Here is a 24792-nt window from a genome sequence, read left to right as displayed (position 1 = left end):
GGAACCTAGTTTCACATATCCAGGTAATTTCTGATATGGGGTATATCATGCAGATCACAGTGTTTAGGCTGAGGGTGCTACAACAACTTACCAGCAGCAGAAGACCAGACTGAGTCAGGAATTGGTTTCCTGATCCCATGCCAGTGAGCTCAGCATGTCAGCCCTGACTGAAAGGTCACTCTTCAAAACAACCAGGTCCAGCCCCTGTGCAAGGAGCCAACAGACAGAGCAGAGAGGCTCTGACATGGAGTTCAAACGAGGTCCACACTCAGGGGGAAAAATCCCTGCACAGTGCACAAGCAAGGGAAGCTTAGGGTGACTGGTCAGTCCATGCCTGATGCTCCACTAGAAAGTAAAACAGTCCTGAACGTCCAAGAGATGAGCACCAAACATGGCATTTCACAGGAAACAAAGCCATGTGTATACAAAAACTCTGCTAAGTGATGAAAGAATTACAAGACCTACCATGGAAATCTTTCTTTTTTATGGCATTTCTCCGTAAAAGAGCATTTACTGCTGTCCCTGGTATTCATTGTTGCATAACAACTTCATAATTGCATGTCCAACTGCCACCACGTAGCATGTGAACGTGCTGGTGAACATTTAGCTCAAGTTAGAGAATTCATCATGAAAATCATGAATTATTTTTATGCACGTGGCTGTTCTGGCTACTTCTAAAAGGTAAATTTTGTGCTTTCTGGCCCCAAGGCAGGATCTGTTAGTTACCCATGTGTATTCATGTTCATACAGAATCCAGCCAGAAAGGCACACACTGGCTTGAAGATCAGAAGGAACAAAACTGATTAATAAAAATAAAGTAATCCTACTGGCCCAGAAAATATGTAATGTAACACAGCCAGGCAAGTAAACCTTCCTAGCCGTGTTTCTATGAAATAGGGTCATTGCTACTCCCTTGTTAAAAAAAGGAGCTTTCTTTTACTCTACAGAAAAGCTTTATATTAGTATTCCCTGAGCGGCCAAATATGCATATACAATTGTAGTGGGAATCCCAAAAACATCAACTGAGGCCAACACAGAGCATGCTGGAAGCTCTCATTCCCCACTGTGAGACAGCCCTCTCTGAAATGCCTCCAGACTCCTGCTTCCTACCCATTTTGACCACTGTCTGTACCAAGGATGATCAGCTACACCAAAACACCCAGTAGATCACGCACATTTGAGGACCCAGCACAAAGCCCACTAGGCCAAAGGAAAACTTCACATCCATTTTGGTGGAAGCTGGGTCTAACAAAGGGTTGGACAACACACACGGTTTAATTAAACTTATCTGAACCTGGACAATCAGAAGATAAAAGCTAAGAATTAAACCAGCAAATCTCCAACCTGCTGATGTTCTGCAAATAATTTGTGTCACATACTGTTAAGTCTCCTTCGGTCCAGCAACTAAACTGTTGTTAAAAATAACACTACCTTCTCCCAATACTTTTTTCCCCACATAAGCTGCTGTGCTGTCACTAGAATGTTAAACAACAATAGGTGGCCCATTCAGTCACAGTTTATTTGCATGCTAGGCCAACTTCAATGGAGTGCTTAAATACAATGGAGACATGTGCTTGCATAAGGAAAGATAAATGACAGTCAGTTTATCCTAGAACTTAGTTCTGATGTTTTGGGGGTTACCAGTTTTTTCCTATCGATAATTTCTAAGACATCTAGGCAGAAACATTTGCAAGAGAGCACTACAGATTATTTCCTTTGGTTGCTATCTAATTGTTGGCACGACACACGCCTCCAAATAAATCCTTTTCAGTGTGGTCGTAACGTGCATCCTGACCCAACAATAGGAATCACAATGAAGAATCACAGCGCTGGCAAACATCACTGGTGTTTTAACAGGCACCGGGTCCCAAGTAACACAGTTGCTTCAGCTGCACGGATGTCGCACAAGCCTCTGTTTAAATACTGCAAAGTGGTAATCTCCTGCTTTTGCTACTTTGAAACTGAGGAGGCAAAGGAAAATATTTGAATGTGCAGTCCTGAGGTCAAAGCTAAAGTTTGATTTGGGTTGGTTTGGATTAAGGAGAAATGTCCAAGAACAACTCACTGATTTACTTTATTTCAGGACTTGGCACACAGCTTGGACCAAGTTCAAAATCCAACGACACTGCGCCAGAAAATGCTACAGAAAGAGCAGAGATAGGAGACATCTGGACTGTGTTAGGAACTTAGAGCCATAAAGTCCTTTAAAAATATTCTCTGCTCATGTTGGGACTTCTCTTGTTTTTGTTTCAAACAATCCAAATGTTAAAACTGTGTTTCAAATTAAAAGTAAAAAAACCAAAACCAACAAAACCCCCAAAGCCTGCTGTCCCCCAAGAAGGGCAACCTAAGCCAATTACAAAAGTAAAACCAAGATGATTGTAACGACCTCAGATGAAAAGTGAATGCTCCTACAGTACAAGTGGTAATTTCCAATAGCACTGCATCAATGCACCTACAGTGAAAGTGATCATTTTCCATATTATTGCATCACTGCAAACTTCTCACACAAGTAGGACAGCAAACGAGTCCTATAAAAACATGGCCTCTCTGATCATTTAGTATTCCTGCTTTGACACACTGTTTTAACCTAACCAGGGAATACTGAAAACAGTGGCATTACCCAAAAGACTTCTGTTTAAAATATTGTGGTCCGAGTTCTAGGATATAACTGGAAAAAAAAAATACTTTAAAATGGTCATTTAATTGTTTCCATCTTAATTCCACACATTTGGCAGCAGTCATGCTGATCACTTTGTAGTTCCTTAAATACAATGTAATCAGTTGTCCTCTCCCTTTCCGGGAAGGCCCTTACAAAAATGAATGAAGGAGATGACTTTGGGAAAAGAAAAAGCTATTGTCAATTTTTGGTATTTATTACAAAACTAGAAGAAATACAGGATGAATTATTCAGAGACCTCTATCAGAAAACCGAGTAGTTTTAGAAATGAATTTATCTCAAAAATTCCAGTTGATGATGCCTAATTGATTAACCCTTAAAATAAAGACATACAGTAAGAAAGCCTATTTGCACCATCTCTCAAATGGGAAAGCACGCAGGGCTCCCAAGGACTTTGCCCGGTGGGCTGTGAGTCAGCGGCAGAGCTGGAGAAGCACAGGAGCTCCTGGCCCCGCGGTCCCTGCCAAGCTGACCATCCCCTTGGTGAGACGCAGGAAATGGACACCATAACTCTGGCATTTTGCTTACCTCAGGTAAATGAACCCTTTTGTTTTTATTCAACACTTTCCTCATCTGCAGCTTTCCTAACTGACTTGGAGTTGCAGGGCAGCTAACGCCAGCAAAGTGCTGGGATCCACAGCACATGACACGCACGTAGTGTCCTCGCCTGCATGAGACTGTGCCTCCACCAACTGCAGTGAATGAGCCCCTCTTCCCCCTCCGAGGATGAGATCAGTTGACGGACCAAGGTCTTTAACAGAGTGCTGGGACCTTTTAAGACCCCACAAAACACGGGTCAGGCTAGCAGAAGAGGACTTCCTCTGCACAGAAACTGCACTTCCCGAAGCTTGTTGCATGCAAAAAAGAATTCATTTTACTTTAAAATAAGTATTTTTAATTAAAAGGCAAGGCAATTCTACCCCAACTTGTCTTCCAATACAAGTTCAAGCAGGACACTTGAAAGCAAATAACAAGCAAAAATAGAGTATTAAGAGAAGAGTCTGCACAGCTGTATTCAACACTATGGCTGAAGTCGAGGTTCAAATATACTCAAACAGGTTTGAGTGGAAAGTCCTTAAAGTATTCTCCAACAGTGAAAACTTCTAGTAAGGGTGGATTTCATTTAAAAAGATGCTACCTTCCACCCTCCCACTTATTGGGAATACTTTTTTTTTTTTTTAAACAGCCAGTATTTCATTTATTTGATGTTCTTGATTATTTATACCAATTAATAGGACAGAGTATCCCATTCTTCCAAATACATGCCTTGGCACAGCAAGTACTATTCTGCATTCAGCAACATGCATCATTTCCAGCAGTCCAGCTCCAGGAATAGAAAACCAAGGAAAGCAAGACAGCCAGATAAACAAATCATTCGGATATCTGAAAACCCTGGAGATACTGTAGCTATTGTCATTTTACACCTAAGCTCCTTTGAGGCATTCTGACAGTGCCAAATGTAGATGAAAATAAAGAATTAATGGGCTTCTTGGAAGTAAAAAGAATTCACAGAATTATGCTCATAAGCAAACAATCCAGAGACTAAATCCTGCAAAGGACATTTTTGCCCGCACCGAACACCGCCCTGTTCGACATAGTACACTGTGTTTGTTGACTGCACTGCATCTGTTCAACACTCAATGACACACCTCATTAAAGATTATTAGTTGTATCATCTGCAAATTCTTCAGTATTTCATAGGTCTGATGCTGCTTCGATCATTTGCAGTCATTTGCACCAGCAAAATTTAAGTGTAAACTTCTACCAAACCTATATCACAGCATTTTATGTGCAGCACGGGAGATAAGATTGTCAGCTCTCATTCAAAATATTTTATTTCAAAAGACAAAGAGTAACAGAAGTACAGAAATTACAGAAAAATTACCTGCTAAAACTGCACGTTAGAGTAACATCTCTGCAACCAATTAACCTCAGCTGGGACTGTCCTGCAAAGAAATCTAGGCAGGAAAGTTCTTCCAACCCAATGGAGTTGGGCCAATTATAAAATCATCCTCCCCCCCAAAGTCCAACAACAAACAAACCCTCTTTCCTGCAGATAATATTCCTCTCCTACTTTCCCATAATAACTCAGAAAGCCAAATCAAGGAGGACAGATGCAGGCCTGAGCTATAAAATCCAGATTTCATTTCCTATCACTCCCCTCCCCCAGGAGCTCAGGGGTGTTTAGATTCTGGGCTGTGGTTTAAGTCCATCTGTGTTCTTCAAGTATAAACATCTTCATTGAAACCAGACTCATCCTGCACAGCCATTCATTTAGTGAGCTCATCTGTGAGAGACACGGACTGGCACATTTCTATGACAACCAAAAAAAAAAAAAAAAAAGAAGAGAAAAAAAAAAAAAAAGAAGAGAAAAAAAAAAAAAAAGTAGCAGCTTGACACAAATTAAACAGCTTTTTAAAGCCTCCCTATTGTTCCTGAGGCTGCTTCCTCTAGCATCTACAGTTATCTTGAATATACTGCCCAGAACATCAACTCTCCCTAAAGTGGTCCTCTTTCCATAGGGAAACAGGCATTTTGTAAGATTTTGATGGGGGGAGAAATGCTCAAAAAATAAAAGAATCAAAGCAAAGGGAGTACTGTCCTACCTAGCTGTCGATTGAATTAGACATACATATACATCCTAAAGAGACAGTCCAAAGAGGGACCATAAGAGTCTGAACCAATAAAGTGTTCCCCAAAAAAATCCTGTCTTCAAAAATGAGTCCAAGTAGCTTGTTTTGTTTTGTTTAAATATCTTGCTGTGGATTAACTCTTCATAAGAAAAAGTAAAAGTACTGTTTTCTCTCCATCAAGAACAACAAATCTCAAAAACAAGTGTCACCATTTGAAAGCCATCATTCTTTCACTTGCTGGATCTCAATCTGGCTTTTTTCTTTTTACACTAAGTCATCCCAAGTTAAAAAAAAAAAAAAAAAAAAAGGCAACAGGGCACAGGAAGGTTATTTCAGTATAACCAGTTCAGGTCAATGGTTTATTTTCCCACCTAGTAAAACCAGTTAAATACAACAGAGAAAACATGACAGCATCTTCCCTTCACAATGATTTCATGTCACGATACACACAATGTTATAAAATTATGCCATTTCTTCAGCCAAGATATACGTTTCAGCTCAAGCAACTGATACGCCTTCTTAAAGCACTGCTTATTTAAAAGTCCACAGACTAAAGCAATTCAGCACCAGATAAATAAAGCAGCTCTTTCTGACATACATTGCCAGTCCATGCAGAATTCACATTGTCCTTATGTTTGTTATTCCATCCCCTCAAATCAGTGACTGCCAGCTTACACAATTCATTAATTATAAGTAGTTAAGATTGGTTTTACTAGTATGGTACAGATGCCAAATCACTCTTAGTGATTCCCAACAAGAGAGAAAGATGCTATGAGTAAAAACAAAGGAATGGACTCGCAGGATCTAAACGTGCCAAGCCACAAATATAATGCCAGAATAATAATTTTATTTTTTTCGCTCCCATTTTCTCCACCTTAATTTTTTGAGATTTAGTCTCAACCCAGACTTTGCTGAAATAGGCAACCTGTTGGAACTTCTGCTAAGACTCCTTGTGTTCGCCATCACCTTGTGTCATGTGACCACAGAAATAATAAATCACAGGAATAAAGAGATTATTTTTTCAAGTCATAGAAACCTCAAGTGCAACTTTGTCTACTATGGTCAATTTTTCTCTCCTGGCATCATTAAAGGTTTCCCAGTCACATATAGACTGCACTCATCAACTCAATGATTTTAATCTCGACAGTGTTTTGACTTGATCTTTTACTCACAAGTCATTTTATTTAATTTGCTTCAGACATTTTTCCACACACGATTCAGAGTAGTGATACACTGCCAGGCAAAGTACTGAAATGTTCCCAAAGGCATAGATGAAGGAAAACTCAGTTATTAGTGGTTCTGAAAGGTACTTCTTATTACTTAACCAGCTTGCCACAGACAAAGAGTGTAGCTAGCGCATTATGGCTGTTTGTGGTAGATGCGAGCTTGAGTCATGCAACTGAAACCACTGTGACCTCTTGGTGGAATTAGATGCTAGAAAGACAAAAGGTGTCCAAGTCCAGCCCTAAGGTCTCATCAATTCTTCCAAAACTCAGGATAGCAGTGGCACATAAAGCCACAGGAAAGGGTATCTCCTCCCATGACCAGCTCTCCTTGGTCAAGGATCAGATCAGAAGCTGTAAGATACAATCACCCTGAGAAATGCTTCACTCTTAGAAATTCAATCAAGATGCAGGAATCTTGATTTTGACTAATTTTGAGTCAAAAAAGTAAGAAAAGTGCACCCTTTTTTTTTTTTTTAAACAAGTAGCTATTTAAGTATTAAACTGTATTTTTCTGTGCAATGTTTCCTATGTCAGAAAACTAATACAGGGATAAAAACTCAGGCTGAAGCAGTGTCTTCAGAGGCCATGTGATAAACTATGGCAAATGTGACGGGACTCATTCTGTATCAGCTCTCACCTGGACCTGCAATGGGCAAGACAGTCAGAAATACAGGCACTTGGGGAAAACCAGAATTAGGGTACATCTGATTCTGAAAACTGAGATATCACACAGGGCAAGGCTGATTTCCATAAGTGCAGCACATTCCCTTCTCCAGTTTAAATCTGCAAACGGTGGGCAGCACTGTTTATTTTCTGCTGCCTACACAATGCATCAGATTTGCCTACTAGGAACACACTACTATCTGCAGAGTATGTTTCCCAGAGATACGTATGCTCCCATCCACTCCGGAACAGGCAGACCACACAGTATCACGTTATATTTCCAGCTCTCTGCAGGGGTATCCTATGCCACGTCCTGTCTCTCAAATATAAAGATATGCCACTTCTTCTAAGACCAATGCAATCATCACAGATGGTGATCAGTTACAAAACAGGAAGAATCCATCCTTCTGCTGCACTTCACTGAAGAAACCGGCAGCAAACAGTTCCCTCCTCGTCTCCACTGCTCACTTCTGGGTACTCACAAATGCACGTCTTTACACTGCTGTCCCTGTCCCCACAGCTGACAGGATGGCAAGAAAAAATTCAAGCTACATGGCAACAGGTTCAATATAGGACAATATGCTGGGCAACATACACAACCGCTTTTTACAAAGGTTAAGATTTACTCAAAACCGGAAAGCTCCTGTTTTTTTCCCTATACAGATGAGACTTCCAGTTCTCTGATGAGGAAATGAAGTGACGTGACATTAAGCAGCTCATGAATCTCTTCAATTAATGCATTCTGCACAACGGAGACTTCCAGGGAATTATCTGCAACCACAGCAGTGCCTCATTCCCACTGCTATGTCCCTGAGAATGAGTCACTTCAATTCCCATATTCTTGCTGCAGGCAGAGAGCTAAGGACTGTTCCCCATCTTCATTAGTCAGGCAAATGGTTGGAATCAAATGCTGAAACTACTTGCGCAAAACTTTAATTAGGGTTACCTTATTTTTTTGCAACTATTCAAGCATAGTTACCGTCAGCTCTCCACTCTTCATATTGATTAGGGCTTACGCTACAGGAAGTAACATTTCCATCCCACTATCTTCAGGGAACAATCGAAGAGTGTGCCATACAACCATGCAGAGAATGGCAAAGAGAATAAAAAACAGTACCAAGATAGCCTGAATTGCAGGAGGCTTGCAAGCAGCACATCTCCAACGCTGAGCTATATTACAAATCAACTGCAAAGTTATCCTGGCACAGGACCCTAAATTGCGGGAGGAAATAGGGCAGCAAAGGCTGAAGAAGCCAACGTTAGTAGATCACCCTGGGACCCAGATGTACCACCAAGCTCAGCACCATCCCACAGTGAGATCCAGGGCCACCATTGTCCTTTCTGAACACGTCAGCCTTTTCCACAAAGTCATGGGGAAGCAGAAGGGGAAGAAGAGAGTTTTGAGATAGGTAGTATGCCTTACTGCTCTCCATCATATGAAGAATCAGGAAGGTCAGCTACACCTGCAACAGGGCTCTCCTAAGCCACCAAACATTTTATTGCAATACTATGCCAATTTAAGAGATGTTATCATTATTAAACTGGTTTGGGGGACATAGGGGTGTGACTGTGGCTGGTTTTACACATTTAGGGATACCGTAATTTTCATTTAGGAAAAAAATTCCCAGAAGAGACACAAAATCTGTGTTACAAGTGTTTTCAAACTTGAGAAAGCCTTTGCTGAATACAGCTAGTAGTCTGCATGTGCTTCATGTGATTTGCAAACTAGAAACACTGGAATTTTAGGCCAGGAGGGTGTCATTGACTAATGGGGATTCTCCCTTCCCTCTGGAGTATAGGTTTATAGAGGAATAAGATCGTGTTCTCCAGGCAAGTTTATATGAAATGATTCATCTCTAGCCAGCTGCAGTCAAGACATCTGCTTGTTTTCATTTCACTACAGGGAGGTTCACCTCCCCCTTACCTCCAAAGGCAGCCAAGAGTATATCCAATCATAAAAAGAAAACTTCAGCAATTTCAAAACTAAAACTTAAGTAGTCAGGTAAATTACACAGAGGCCACAGATGCACCTCTGCCCCGCTTAAAGCACTCCTAAGAAACACGAAGTGAATACTAGGCTGAGGAAGTCCTATTTAATCAACAGTCTATTGACTTTAACGCAAAGACATCACCTCTGTATCCTGTGGTTTACATGCAGATCTGCCCAAACACATGAAGGTATTTCTTTGTTTTGAGAATCCCTCACACATTCCACATGGGATCATGCAGACAGTCCTCGTGTGGTCAAATAAAGTTTGTGAACCCATGCCTTTATAGCTTTTCCATATTAATCTGCACTCTGGGCATATATCCAATTAAAGCCTCCTGTATAGATCACTAGGTTACTAACTGGCTTGCATACTTGGGGGGAGGGGAAATAACAAGCTCATGACTGCATAATTTAACACTGCCTGTGCTTTCACTTTTACATGCACAAGTCTTTTTTAATCTAGTCTTACCATAAATAAAGAGTAATACGCTTGCTGAAGAGAAACTCGGGTCCCTACGTGCTGGAACACACAGTAGCTAATGCTGAATGCATTTACATTAACGCTAACTCCAGTGCAAAGAAGACAAGGTCTTTTCACAAACATGCTACAAAAACAGGAAGCAAAAGGGAAAACTTCACAGTGTTTGGAAACAGCAGAGCATTGTTTGTACAGGCTTTTCTTACAAATGCAAGAGAAAAAAAGGATTGGGTAACGTGAAATCTGAGCACAGCAAAAGCCTTAGATCAGACACAAGGGTCTCAAGACAGCAGCTCTCAGAAGATCTCCACGTACAGACTGTACAGGCAGGAATATGCACAAGGTAGGTTTTTTGCTCCTATTTCTGCTAAAAAAATGCAACAAGTGAAGAGACACAACCTCCCAAACCCTTGATGTTAAAGCTAGATAACGTAACACAGGACTGCATCTTTATCTCAGTTAACACAGATATGATAAATGAAGAGGCATTAGGAAACACATAATCTGCCAAATTTAAACATTTCCATCATTTTTAAACTGCATTCAAAAGGGAAGATACAGTGACATAGGCCTCACATGCTGTGAACCACCCCAGAATGCCATCTTCACCCGAGACCAAGAAGCTGCACCATTGACTACATCCCTTCAAGATGAGTCAAAAAGCTCCAGTCACAAGCACACTGCAGTCACTAACTCAGAGACTTCCCTTTTCAGCTGGAGCACACAGATCCAATCTCTAACTTGAAGCTGCTTTGCTTAAATTTTTCATATCATCGCTTCCTTTCTTTACCTTCCCCCTTCAAGTCCACTCAGGCCATACTGTAGTACCGGTAAATGCATACAGCCTGCACAATATATATATAACGCATATAGTTAGTGCTGCCTCGATCCCAACTCACCCAAGGTCTACAACCAACCAACCAACCTACATACCAGCACACGGATTTAAACCGACAGAGGATCGGTCCTATATTTGGGCAAGCACCAAGGAGGGCCCAGTACTTTCCCATGTCTTCTGTCTCCATGAGGGAGCAGCTTTATACATGGCCAACTCCCACGACAGATTTTATTTCACCAGATTTAAAGTACATTAGTCAACCCAAGTCACTGGGGACATTTGAAATAACTTACAATAAATCAGACAAGATTAATTTCAAGAGAGGCAGTGACGTAGCACCAAAAAAAGCATAAGTTAGTGTTAGGAGACAGGCTGTTAGCAGTATTTCTCAATGCCAATAATTTTTTCACCATAAACATAAGAGCAAGAAGATGTTACAGTCTTGAGGCAAATGCTGAACTCCAAAGGCAAAGTGGTTACCTAGAAGGGGTATGTCAATATTTAATACCAAAGCGCATGTCTGGTCCTGCACATTTCATTTCATTTCAAGCTTTTCCAGCTTTATTTCCTGTTTCATTCACAGCAATCACAAAAGATGAATTATCTAACCTTAGAAAACGTGGCTTCAGTCAGACAAGACATGTTGACTGTGTCTGTACTTTCACCTTCAGCAAGAAAGTTCTGTGCCAGCACGTGTTTTATGTTTTCTTCAATGTCCACATTATTTGGTTGCAAAGTAGATTGGATTTTCAGTGCCAGGACTCCACTCAAGCCGCTTGCTCCTCTGGGAGAGGAGGAAGAGCCTGTTCTGTGCCTCTGGACACCAGGCTACATTTTAGTTAAAAATTTTAAAACTTTCTTCAAAAGTCACCATAATAGCAATGACCAAAAAAAAAACCCTGAAGGATCTGAAAGAACCATGAAGAGTTGGAAGAAAAACTAGAAGTAATGACTAATAATTTGCACTTGCATAGTATCTTTCATCAATGCTCCTCACTTCCATATACCAGGAAATAAAATTGGCTGCATTTCATAACAAAAAGGATTAGGAATACTACTTCAAGCCCCTACTATGCAGCTGGAGTTGCTATTCCTTTTGTAAGGAATATGTGAGGAGGTATCAGTCTTCCTGCACTGAAAGAATAAGCTGAAGCTCCTTTTCCAATCCCATAATCATGCTACTACAACCTACTTACTAAAGGTAGTAGTTTACAGCAATTGCATAGATTTTCTTCTGGTTTAACCAATGACTGAATGACATCTATAACATGATGTTGTTTCTCTTTCTCCAGACATCCAAATAAACCTCTCTGTTCTATGTTACTGTTGGCTAAGGAGTTGATTGCTTCAGTGAACATGATTCATCTTCCACAAGGAAACAACAGGTACTCAGACTATGGGCATTTGAATACTGAGCAGTAAGGCAAGGACATGGATGGATCTCATTCAACACAGTCCATCAATGTCGATGGAAATCTCCTCTGCTGCAAAAGTAAACGCTGCTCTTCAAAGAATCACTGGGCCTTTCATGGTTTTGGTCCCTTCCTCCCACTTTCTTTCCCAGAGCCAACATACTGTTGGCTGTTCAGTATGACAGAACACCTTAGCTATCGTCAGAGCATCGTGGAGCCAGAGCATCCAAGGAAGGCATGCACCCACAACTCTCCATCACTGACAGCCAATGCCCTGCCTGGCACTGTAACAGACAGGGCAAAGAAATCTCTCATTGTGCAACTACTTTTTCAAGCTGCCAGGAACAACGACACTCAGATCTGCAACTAGAATAACTGCATAGCTATCAGAAAAAAATCTGGAGAATTGCATCAGCTTACACCAACGGCTCATAGATCCACTATTTAAGAGTCCACATAACTTTCTACTTTGTTTCCTACCTTCTTACAGCTTACATCGTAGTAGAGAGAAATGTGGTGCTTTGAGATGCCTCTGCAATCATATTCTTCTCAAGTGATTCCTAAATTTAAGAGCTCAACGTCAAAAAGTTTGTGTAGTAAATCCAAGGTATGAGAGGGAGAGAGAACTGCTGATCTTTTTTCAAAAACAGATCGCAACACCCTGCTTCTATAGTAATTTTGCAAGATCACTCTCATCCTGAAAATTTCAGTGCAGCCAAGGTTTCCCTGATTTACTCTCTACTTCTGAAACCAATCTTAACAGCCTCTAAAGCAAAAGCAAAGTGGTAGGTTGTCAGAAGGGGCTATTGGGAGAATATACAAAGCATGCATGCTGCAGAAAGCAAGAGACTTGAACTGATTGGCAGCCGGTTCCCTGACAGATACTTTCTTTGCAGGCAGATCGAAGAGTAGTAAGAAGAGCACGACACCCTGGGCCACGTTCTGCTGTCAGTCACTGCACTGATTTTTAATGAGATTTACAACAATTAAGAAAATGAATACCCATCAAAATCAGGAGGGAAGATGCAGCCTGGCGGCCAAAGCAAAGAAATTTTGTTTCTGCTCCAACTCCTACCAGTGATTTAGCATGAACATTAGGGCAAGGCACTTCAGTTAATACTATCAGCACATGCTGCTGATTCTTGGTGTCCAACCTAAGACGCTCCAGAGTGAAGCATAAATGCATACACCAACTGAGAAGGAACTGCAAATGAACCATGAACCAACAGTAGCAGACATGTCTGAAAAGTCTGATCTACATTTGTCTCTTTGTTTTCCCCATGTATAAAAACACTGATCACAAAGCACTTTGAGACAGTTGAAGCACAGTGAAGTTGAAACCCAAGGACTTGTAGAATTAAGTCATTATACTGTCATCCAAAAATCATTTTTTTGATTGTTTTAAAAGCCAAAAATAATCCCTCTTTTTTTTTGTTCACAGAAGGTCAAACAGACATTCATATTTATGGAAAAAACATACACACCCTTAGTATTTTGATTTAAAAGTTGGATTCCACTTGGCAAGTTTCAGAAACTTTTTTTTAAAGCAGCTTCCACTTTACTATTAATAATGCTCATCCCTGAAAATGGATAACAAAGTCATTCAGTCTTATTTTAGGTGCTTGCATAGATAGAGCAAAAACATAGCCTGCTCACAATACACACTAATTGTATTACAGTAGCAAACAAAACACTCCGTGGTACAACAGAACCCCATTACAACAGGAATCAGACATGGTAAGAGACACCTGCCAATCCCAAAAGCCTATATTCAAATAGCCAAAACAGACAAAGACTGGGAGGAAAGGGCCACTGCCATGTAAAAAGTAGCAGTATCAAAGCTTTACCATTGAGAAGTATCTGCTCCGTATTGTTTGAAACATACTGCCGTACTGTTTGAAACATACTGTTGGGAACACACCATGGTATCTTCAGGAGGTTTAGGAAAAAAAAAAGAGTTTTCTTTTAAAAATTATCCAAACTGTCAACCTGCACATGTAATTACCTAATTTTGCTCAGTTAGATGTTAATTGTCTATACACAAATAAAGAATGAGGTGACTTTTTTGTTTACGAAATTCTTGTCTTACCTTTGGGTTAACATCACCAGAAATATCATCATAAAATATGCATAGACATCTGTACACACACTTCAAAAATATGTACAACTGACGTATAAGAGAAGAAATATTATTTCTGATTATCACTTGCAAACACAGTTTCTCTTTAGGCCTAAGAAAAATATTATATAAAATGTACATATAATTATATTTGGGAATACAATATGTATTCTCAAAAAAACCCACTGATTTAGCTTAATCTCAGCTTTCTTCAGGCAACATTTATTGTACCACATGTGGCATCTTTGTAAACAAAATCTTACAGAACCTAAATCCATTTCTGTGTGCTTTAAGATTTTAGTTTTAAATTTTTCAAACAGAGAAAAAGGTTTTATTTTATTCAGCATTTCTTTAAGCACTGGAAATCCAAGAAGCAAAAGCCCTTTAGTGATAGTTCCAAGCATTCGACATCCCCATTTTAATATCATGAAATTAGAGATCTGGAGTTTGAGAAGCATTGGATACTCATTTTTTATTCATCTTTTTTGAAGCCCTGGTTATTACTCTTCTCCTCAGTGAGAGTGAAAGCAATTTTTCCTTTTAAATTTTTCATCCAATGAGAAAATCATGCAATTTCTCGGTCACAGGAACAAGAACTTCAGGGAAACTGCAACATACTTTGAAAAGTGCAAGAGCTCTTACCGCTGAAACAAGTGGTAATTCTGAGCAGACAAGGAAGAGAGACACTTCAAGGGCCCATAAAAGGCTTATCCCATTTTAAACCTCACACTTTGCCACCGCCTCCAAAGTGAAAATCGCTACAGATGCAAATATCAAGCAAGACAACAGCAGAAGCAGCAGCACCGTCTTCCTACATCTCCAAGAAATTGGGGGCAGCTGCCCCTGTAGAGGATTCACCCTCATGCGTGTGCTTCAGCTGGGACCACGTACCACAGCAGCATTTCGGCAAATTTCAAGACCAAACAGGGGAAAACAGATCAATTTGCAGCAAGCAGCATTTTTTTCTTAATAAACCTCTATTGTCCAGGGAGGAGAGGCAGGAGGGAGACAGCACATGCCCTGCGGACCAGCAGCGATGGCTGGCAAGGACCTTTCTGTGAATCCTGAAGGAGAAGGGCATGCACACCAGTGCAGCCTGACCCAGGGCCGCTCAGCAAGCTAGATCGCATTTCCCTGCATCACTGATATCGGCTCGCTCTCTTCCCATGGTACCTTCACTTTTCAGCTACGGGGATGCTGAATTAAAAAAAAACAAAAAAAAAAAAACCAACAAAACACCACACCACACTTGCCCTGTTGGTAATTACATTTGCTGATCCGCCACGACTCTACCGAATAATTAAACATTAATACACTGCAGCAAATCGCATGCATTTTCCCCAGCTTTGCAGGACATGAAGGTGCAGAGCAAGCACTTGGTCCCATGGTCTGTCACGTCTTGAAGACATTCATCGCTGTCTTTGCCAGGGCTTTCAGACTGTGATGAGCAGTCGTCATTATTTTCTCTGTCCTCAGCTCTGGTTTTCCACACAGAAGAAAGTAATGTCACAAACTAACTATCCACCAGGACAGTGCTGTCTAAATGTTGGCATAAAATAGGTGAAATAGCAACAGCTTCTATACCGGTTCTGTCTAAGAGGGAAATTTCCAGCAAGCCTCTCACTCACGAAAGAGCCACTCCTCCTAGTGCAGGCTGCTCAACACCTCGAGATCCGCCAACCAAAGAAAAAAAGTGGGGCTCTATGTTGTAGAGAGCTGTACAAGCCTAACAGTAGTCAGTCATCTCTCCCAACCAGCAGCCGACCTGAAAGCTGCATGGTGATCTTTCGCTGAACCTTTCTGCCTTTCTGAACAGCACATCCTGCCATTCACGTTACAAGCAATGAATGGTAATCCCCCTCCTCAAATTACCCTACTGATTTCAACAGAGCGAGACCAAGAATGTACGTGACCGAGTGTACTTCCAGTTCCGATTTTAGTCATTGCAACTTGACGAGTTTCTTGAGCTCAATTAGTAACAGGCACACATCTAGCAGACACACTCAAATCCAGAAAAAACAGATGCTTTTTTTTCTAAGTTTCTCAAAAAAAGGAGAAAGACTTTAAATTATTTAAAAACATACTGAAAACTCAGATTAAAGTAGAAGGAAATAGCCTTCACCATAAACTCATGCCCTGGACACCACAGTCTGCAACCTGGCATGTTACCTGCTTTTGTATTTCCCACTCTGTTGGCCCTGTCCCATCAGTAATGGGACAGCCTAAGAGGCAAAGTCAAGAAATCCCTTTAAGTACTGGAAATGCTAGTACTGGTAACATCAGATGTCCACAAGCCCTGAAACAAGACCCCCTCCTCCAAAACCTAGAGAGTATTGTTAAACACTCCTAATTTTTAAGCCTGTGAAGTGAAGGCCTTTTAATTTAGCATCTGGTTCTGACTTCTTCATGTTTTCCTCCACAACCACAAGAGCTAAAACTTCACTCACCATTGACGTGTTCAGTTCTAATGTATGCTTTTCAATTGTCTTTTCCCTTTCCTGGTATTGCCCCTGCATTCTTAAATATTGTGCAAAACAGGAAAATTTTACGCAATGATTTAATAATACATTGTTTTTGGCAGCAATTCCAGCCTACCATGTTTCCCTCTCTCTTCTTCCTCAACAGTCTGGTGGACTATACACTGAAACAGATCAGTTCCCTGATCCAGTTAAAAGACAACAAATCTGCAAAAGGTTCAAACAAAGAAAGCATTCCCCAGCCAGTTCACACAGATTTTCTCAACTTGACCCTGCAAACCGTTAAGCGCATACAAAAGACAGACTGACGCGGTATGGCACAGATGCAGAAATGAACGGCACAGGCCAGGACTACCTAAGACAGCGTTACTGCCAACGACACTACCTTATCAGACTGTGCAAAAAAGTTATTTTATTGAGTGCATGTATGCGCACAAGCGCTCTATATGGATTATATATGCTATGCTAAAATATCAATCATCTTCAAGCACGCGATTGTTTATGGAATTAAGCACTACATCTCTGTAAACACACAGAGACGCAGAACAAAACTGATGCAACTAGCACTGCTCAAAACACTAATAAACAAGCCACAATCTACCCAGGCAACCCACAATCTAATTACTTCTAAAGACTCCAAAAGGCTTGCACTATTGAAGAGGTAGGTCTCTTCTTTCATAAATCCTATGTGGGGAGATAAGTAAAACCCTGTTAGTCCAGCCATGCTTACTAACATAGAAGGAAATGAGGAATGACGCCATTTTATTGTATCACGTTAAAACTCACCTGCTATTTAGGAACTTCAAATGTATGAACAAATTATATGCAATAAATTAAGCAGTTCTGAAAAATCACTCCTCTCTGTACTAAGCCTACCACCTTTTTCCTCCACAAACGTCCCTCGGTGTACACAGTTCTGTCAATGATTTTGGTGGGACCAAGGCTTCAGCCTCTGTTCTCCCACTCTTGCTAACAATGCAAACCTAAGCTTGCAAACTGGAACGTCGATTCAGATGGGACTCTCAACCTAGCCCTTCACCTCTGAAAAACTAAACATCCTTTTTGTGCTTCACAGAATCATAGAACCATAAAATGCCTTGGGTCAGAAGGGGCCTTTAAGAATCATCTAGCCCAACCCCTCTGCCATAGGCAGGGACATCTTTCACTAGATAAGGATGCTCAAAGTCCCATCCATCCTGACCTTGAACACTGAATGATGGGGCATCCACAACTTCTCTGGGCAGTACATCCCTTCCTAGAAGGACCACACCCCGACTTCAATGATCTAGCAGACTCCTCCCATCACTAGTTATGATATTCCACTACAAAAAAAAATACAGATGATCTCACAGCTCCACGAAGGCCCACCCCCGTGAGGGATGCCGAGCTCCTCCAGTCCCTGCTCTGATGCAGGATCAGGTCCCCATTGAGGACCAGAGGCAATTCACAAGCTTCCCCTGGGGGACTATTACCACCACACCGTGGCTAGCACCACATCTTTACTCCTCAGCCAAAACGAAAAATGAGGCAGAAGTATTTCTGAGTATCCTTTTATTTATGCTCCTAAACATGTAAAATTTACTGGCTGGGTGTTAACACTAATAGCCTTAAGAGCTCTCACTCTATCAATGAATATAGCTTCTGTTTTCATATTTTATATAAGCTCTGTGACATATAAACACGTACCTTAACACTACTGACTTATAAATATGCTTTTTAAGCACTGTAGGAACTATATATTCAAAGGTATGTTTGATAGGCATTACACAACGTTAAAGAAATATCATTTTAGGTGTTCTTATGCTGAGCTACAAACTAATATAGCAATAAAATAAGTTTGTCACAACAGAGTAATACTCCATTAAATCACCGAGTCTTCAGAAAAATTTGGGTTTTGTTAATGCAGGCGCATGCCTGCCTTCACTTCTGAAACAGAATCTCAATTTTAACAGCATAGATAACATGGAGCAATTTGTTCTCAATTTGCAGAGAATTCTAAATTATCATGGGTTGTATGCAAATTATGAGATTCAATGTTCTTTCTGATGTGCCTGAAGAAAATATGTGATAGATAGCAACAGGGTAACCCAGAATAGGCAAAAACATGTATACCCAAAACCCATAGGTACCACTTCTTGTCAAATGAAAACAATCATTTGCAATAGTAAACAATGAGAAATATTAATTTTAAATAGTAATTTAGCATTCCATTGTTATAACGGATCAAAAACACGATCTTAAATTGCTTTGTTATTTATGTGTTCATACTTATTTATACACGTAATGATGGCAGGCCCATCAAGCTAGTTGTAACTCACATTTGTAGAGCCCCATCAATAGCACAGGACTTCAGGACAGCACTTAGTTTACCAAACAGACTGTTTACTTTACTTTTTATTATTATTATTATTATTATTATAGCTAATTCATAATCATTCTATTTGGAATCTGGATAATGCTACAATATTCCTTTTCCAGGAAAGCTTTAAAAAAATTCTTCTTATAAGATTGTTTTGAAACTTCTGAGCTCTGTATAATACTTCCCACTTGAGCTAATTGTTTTTCAAGGGAAATTTAATTTTAAAAAGTGTGTTTTTCTAACTAATGGGAACCTGTGCTAAAGTAAACAATGAGTCCGGCTTGATAGGAATTTTTCTCTATCTTTACCAAAAGAAGGAAGGAAAGACATGTACTAGCATGCTGAAACACATGCAGTAGCAGAATTGTTGAATTTTAAAAAACAATTAGAAGACAATTTTCTACTCCACTTCTCCTGTTTGAAACAGATCATCCTGCCCTGCCTCATTTAATATTAATTGGGTATGTTCTTGTCTCTAGAAGAAAATATAAATGCAGCTCCCTAATCCACTTACATTCTCATTTCAAATATATTTCTGATTAGCTAGCTTGTCAATAAACTATTGTCCTCATACATCACTTCTATACAGAAAAAAGTTTAAAAGACACTTTTCAGGATTGTCACCAGCTTTGAATATAACATTACATTACACTCAACTTACCTGCCAAGGCAAAACCAAGAAATGCGAAATGGGCATGAAAAGCCAAAATTTCCACCTCCTTGAGGGATATTAATGAGCAACTTCATGGTTTCAATTATGTCTTATCTTCCCAGATGGGAATTAGAGAGGTCATCCCTAGCCGGCAAAAATGAACCACCTATTTATTCTTTCCTTGTCTGCTGCGCATACATATGTATCACAAGCCTTTCTTACAACCCAGTACTTTAAAACTCATTGTCCTAAACATTACTCCCAACTGGTGCAAGAAAAGCAATGAAAGAGAAAAGCAGGGCAGACGCATGAAAGGGATAAGGCAGAAGGATGTTAAAAGCACAGAAGTCCAGTTATGACAGCTACCTATAAACTACTGAAAATTAATTCTAACATTTCTGCTGAAGATAACCATAGGTTTATTCTTCACACACACACACAAAAAAGTCACACAAGGAATATTAAATTGGGTTTTATTTCTGTCTTTGTTTTTACTATCACTGCCCTTCAAGCTGTGCAAGGATAGATCTCACTGGAAAAAAATTAGTAAGGGCACTACATTTGAGTTTGATAGGTGTTTATAAAATAAACATTATTCCTCCCATGGGGAAGAAAGTCAGATTCATCCCCAGGCAAGCTGTTGTCTGGCAGACAAAGTTTGTAAGTATCAAAATTTCCTACTGCGACTTTAGCATTTACATTAAAAAAAAAACAAAAAAAAAATTACAGATCTGTATTTACTTTCACCAAAAAAAACCTTAACCAGAATGAAAGCCTGGGCAAGATGCGAGTGAAACTGTACTATATTTAACCCATTCTTTGAGAAATTAGAAACATGAAGCAAACAGTGGAAACAATATGTAAATCAGATAAAAGTCCCAACACCTACAGTTACGGGTCTCTCCACTCCACAAGCTAATACCTTTCCATTTGTTAACTGAGGGCACATACCAATTCCGAATACTATTATTATTATTATTATTGTTATTAGATGAACATGGAGTTATTTTAATTTAAACAGTCACTTGTGATAATGTCAGAAAAAGCACTTTGTAGAGAACATTATTTTTTTCCTCCCTACATTTTCCTAAACTAAGATGGCCTTACACTTGTTCCATTGCATTCTTGCATAGCACTTCCGCTACGGAAAGCTCTCTTGTCAGCACAAAACATGTAACTGCCTAATTAAACAACGGACGTAGTTACCTCTTGCAAAAAACCTGTAGGTAGGGTCTCGTTATTTAGACTTATATGTGGGCACATACAGTGTCTACCCATGGAAAAAACTGCAGGTAAATAATCCATATGCACACTAATGCTAACTCCTATATTGCAGCCCAGGCGTTGACAAGTAAGAGCTTGTGGGGAGAAGACTTTAATTCAAATGTATGTCTCAAGTGACAATAAAAAGGATAGAAAGTGCCTAGAATCAACAAATAACTTATCCACTGTACTCAGGGACATAATTTGCCAGATCTGGATTTAGCTGTCATTACAACTTTTGCTTTCAAATGCAAAACACAGTGATGTTATTTTCCTGTTCAATTTTACTCATGTTATACAGAATGCAGTAAAACTCGTCATGCCAGAGGATTTGCAAAGGGATGATGTGAAGATTAATTAGTGGCTGCTCATAAAGCACCCTGCCTGTGGAAAGCCCTATGTGTAAAAATGACCTTGTTATCAAAGTTGTTGAGTGCTGGCAACGCTCACTTTCAATGGATGGTATGGATATTTTTCTACAGCTCTTGAAAACCAAATTAGTTGCATTTAAATATCTACCTACAGTTTCAGGAGGTTTTGGCATCGTGCCTATACCCCACTTCCGCAGGGGGTGGGGGTTAAACTACCACGTATTTTGCTTAAATCACATCTTTCCAGCTAAAAAAAAAAAAAAAAGAGTAAAATCTAGGTATCCTAGAACCAACGTCTGAAAGATACCTGCTAAACATACCCATACATTCAGGCAACAAGTGAACGCGGATCTTATACTAGTACCCTAATTGCTCCCTGGAAACCAAAGACGCTACGTGAAATAATAAAGCACAGATATTTCTGCGAACAACGGTATTTACTTGCTGAGTTAGCGCTGGAAAAAAATGATAAGGCGCAAGACCAAGCACGAAGAGCATTGCTTAACAAAATGGAGCCTGCAATGGTACGTACAATGTTTTAGTATCTTCTCGCTATTTATATATATAAAATAATTAGGAATGAGAACACCTCAACGTTAATTAAAGCCCGACCCCATAGGACTTCAGAAAATTTTTCAGAGATGGTTTCTTTGGTGACAGGTTTGCCAGTGAGCAGAGTTTGACGTCTCCTGTACAAATACAACTTCATGTCTAGTATTGCCACATTGCAGAGATTAACGTCTGAAGCGTGATCATGCCTCCCTCTACCAGTACCCTTCTCCTCTGCTCAGAAATAATCAGCTATGGCTACTGCCAGGAAAACACCTCATCTGCACCGATACTCAACTTCCCCTCTATGCTGATGGTATCTTAATAAAATGAAGAACGGCAAAAACTCCTTGTGCTCATGTCTTTCGGGGGGTTTCTCCAGCAATGCTCAACCGTGTCTTCCTTCTCCCTTTACACAGTAGTTCTATCAAAGAAAAAACAATATTCCCTTGGAAACATCCTCGACAGCCCAGTGGAAATTGTAAGCAGAGATGTCATTGTGGCACAAAAAAGAGCTCCATGAGAACAGGCAGCCGGCCTACCTGAAGGTTAAAGTAGCTCCCACTGAAAACCTGCTTTGAATACTCCACAGCAGAGCACGATGCAGGAGAGGCATTTACACACACTGTGTCTCTGCGTATCAAAGTGTGAAAAAATCCAACCTCCGAGCACAGCACAGACTGGATGAAACCCATTTAAATACACCATTAACAGAAATCTACACAAAAGCCAATCCACTCTCTCATATGACGAGTGTCCTATAGGAAGGCCAGAATGAAGCCATTGAGAAAAATGAGACATTTACATATAAATCAAAAAAGGACATGATCGAAGTACTGAATGATTAAAAATCAGTGTAAAGCATGTTTTGTGAGCTGTGTTAATCACTATTAGACAAAATGTGGGTGTAGTCACATCACAGACCTTACGAACGTTCAAACAATACTGGCCATGAAATTTTAAGTTGTACGTGTAAATATAAATCATATTTTTAAAGACTGTATCCGTCTATTGCACATCTTTTGTAGTGTTAATATCACCACCTTGCATTTTTCTCCTGCATCATTTTCCATTAGGAAGAAAACCCTGAAGGAATCTCCATATTTTACGATCACACGCCTGTGTCTGGGCAGGGTATGTGACCGCCAAAGCGGAGCCCCAAAACCAGGCCTAAAACAAAGCAGAGCAAAGACCGTGCAAACCCCGAGCCTTCGCTCTCGAATTAAAAGCATCCTCCACCTCCCTCACCACCAACTTGGCCAACGTGCCAGCAGATATCTGCCGACTTTGGTTTCGGATAGAAATGGCTCAGTGTGGCGATTTCATGTCGCTGTCATGTTGAGGAGGGAGGAATTAAAAAAAAAAAAAGGGGGGGGGGGAAAGGCAGTAATAATAATAATAATGGAGGAAAACTAGACTTGCTCGGAAAAACCCACCGAAACTGCGAAATTATATGCCCTTATATATCCCTAGGATTACAAAGAAGGACAAAACATCCCCACAGCACTCCGGGATTCACTCCAGCCGAGCCCCCCCTCACACACCGACCCCGCGGGGGGACCCCGCACGGGCCGGCAGCACGGCGGCCGCGGCACAAGGCGCGGGCAGTGCCCCCCAAGCCACCCCGGCCCCGCAGCGGCGGCGGGTCCGGCGCCGCAGATGCCCCGCGGGGCGGGGAAGCCGCCGGGGCCGCGGCCGCGCTGTGGCCGCCCCCCGCGGCGGTGGCGGCGGGCCCGGCCGGGCTCTTACCGTGGCCGAGGCGACGCTGTTGTCCGCCAGGGTCAAGTGGTGCGGCTCCCACCGCCGCAGGAACTTGGAGGTGAGGATCTTGCTGAGAAACGTCCGGGGGTGCCGGATGACACACACCTGGATGTCCCCCTCCTGCAGCAGCTTGTACCTCATGCCGTTGCAGTGGAGCAGGGCTCTCCGGCACGGCGCGGCACCCATTTTATTCCCCTCGGGAGCGGACATCTCGCCCAGCAGCGGCTTGCTCTCCTCGGGCTGCGTGCGGTCGCTGCCCCCGCCGGAGCCGCCGGTGCGATCCATGGCAGCCCCGCGGGTCGGGGGTGGCGCTCGGCGGCGGCCGCCGGGGAGACCGGTCTCTACGGGCGGTAGAGACGGGTATAACCAAATAAAATAAAAAATAATTAAAAAAAAAATCCAACCCCACGCGGCGGATTAAAAAAAAAAAAACCGCTGAAGGGAGAAAAAAAAAAAAAAAAGAACCTGTCAGGGAAGATGGGGGAAGGGATTGAACCGCACCGGAGGGGGGAGAAGGGGGAAGGGGGAAAGGGAAGCGATAAAAATCCTTATTCAAACTTCAAAATCCGCCCCCGGCGGGTCCCCCTCGCGGCTCTCAGAGCGCCGCGTCCATGCTCCCGGGCGGGCGCCGGCCGAGCGGAGGGTCGGCTCCCGGCGGGGCGGCAGACAAAAGCCGGCGGCGGCGGCGGTGGTGGGGGCTCCTGACGGCGGCGGGGGCTGCGGGGCGTCCGGCCGCGGTTCCTTCCTTCCCCCCGGGGCGTGTGCGCGAGAGCGTGCGGCGGCGGGCGCGCGTGTGCATGTATGTGGGTGCGTGTGTGCGTCCGTGGGTGCGGGTGTGTGTGTGGGGTGTGTGGGTGTGGGTGTGTGTATGTGTGGGTGTGTGTGTGTATGTGTGGGTGTGTGTCCACGCGCGCCGCCGCCGCGGGAGGAGGCGGCGAGAGGAGCGAGCGCTGCCGACAGCCTCTCGCCGGAGCGGCTCCGGGAGCAGCCGATTGGTTCCGACGGGGTCATGTGCCGCCCTCCCTGACGTCAATGGCCGCGGAGCCGCTGAGGGCAGCGGCGGCGGCGGCCGGGAGAGGTGCGCGGGAAGCGCCGCGCGCGCGGCCGTTGCGCCCCTCCCCTTTCCCCCTCTTCTCCTCAGAGGGGGCCGCGTAGCCCCCGTCCCCCTTCAGCCTCGTCCCTCGGCGGGGCGACAGCCCCGCCGAGGGACGAGGCTGAAGGGGGACGGGGGAGGCGCCGCCCGGGAAGGTCTGGAGGTGTGCGGGCACACCTGAGCACCCTGCTGCCGTCAGGCCCCTCCGCGCCGCGTAGCGTCCGCCAT

At 42.1% G+C, this 24792-nt stretch overlaps 1 protein-coding gene across 4 annotated transcripts in view; it reads right to left on the bottom strand.

The window, feature by feature from the left end:
• CMIP (c-Maf inducing protein) overlaps positions 1 to 24431 on the bottom strand; it is a 140273-nt gene extending 115842 nt beyond the window's left edge. For 2 of the 4 annotated variants that reach the window (XM_075510893.1, XM_075510894.1), the window contains exon 1: positions 23460 to 24429. In XM_075510893.1, the coding sequence (XP_075367008.1) occupies positions 23460 to 23756 (297 nt within the window). In that variant the 5' untranslated portion in view covers positions 23757 to 24429. Of the gene's footprint in view, positions 1 to 23459 lie in introns of all 4 variants that reach the window. The other 2 variants (XM_075510892.1, XM_075510895.1) reach the window with 2 other exon arrangements.
• Positions 24432 to 24792: the final 361 nt, after the last annotated feature.

This window comes from Mycteria americana, chromosome 8 (assembly GCF_035582795.1).
Source record: "Mycteria americana isolate JAX WOST 10 ecotype Jacksonville Zoo and Gardens chromosome 8, USCA_MyAme_1.0, whole genome shotgun sequence".
Lineage (NCBI taxonomy): Eukaryota > Metazoa > Chordata > Aves > Ciconiiformes > Ciconiidae > Mycteria > Mycteria americana.
This window is presented reverse-complemented; position numbering and strand designations above follow the sequence as displayed.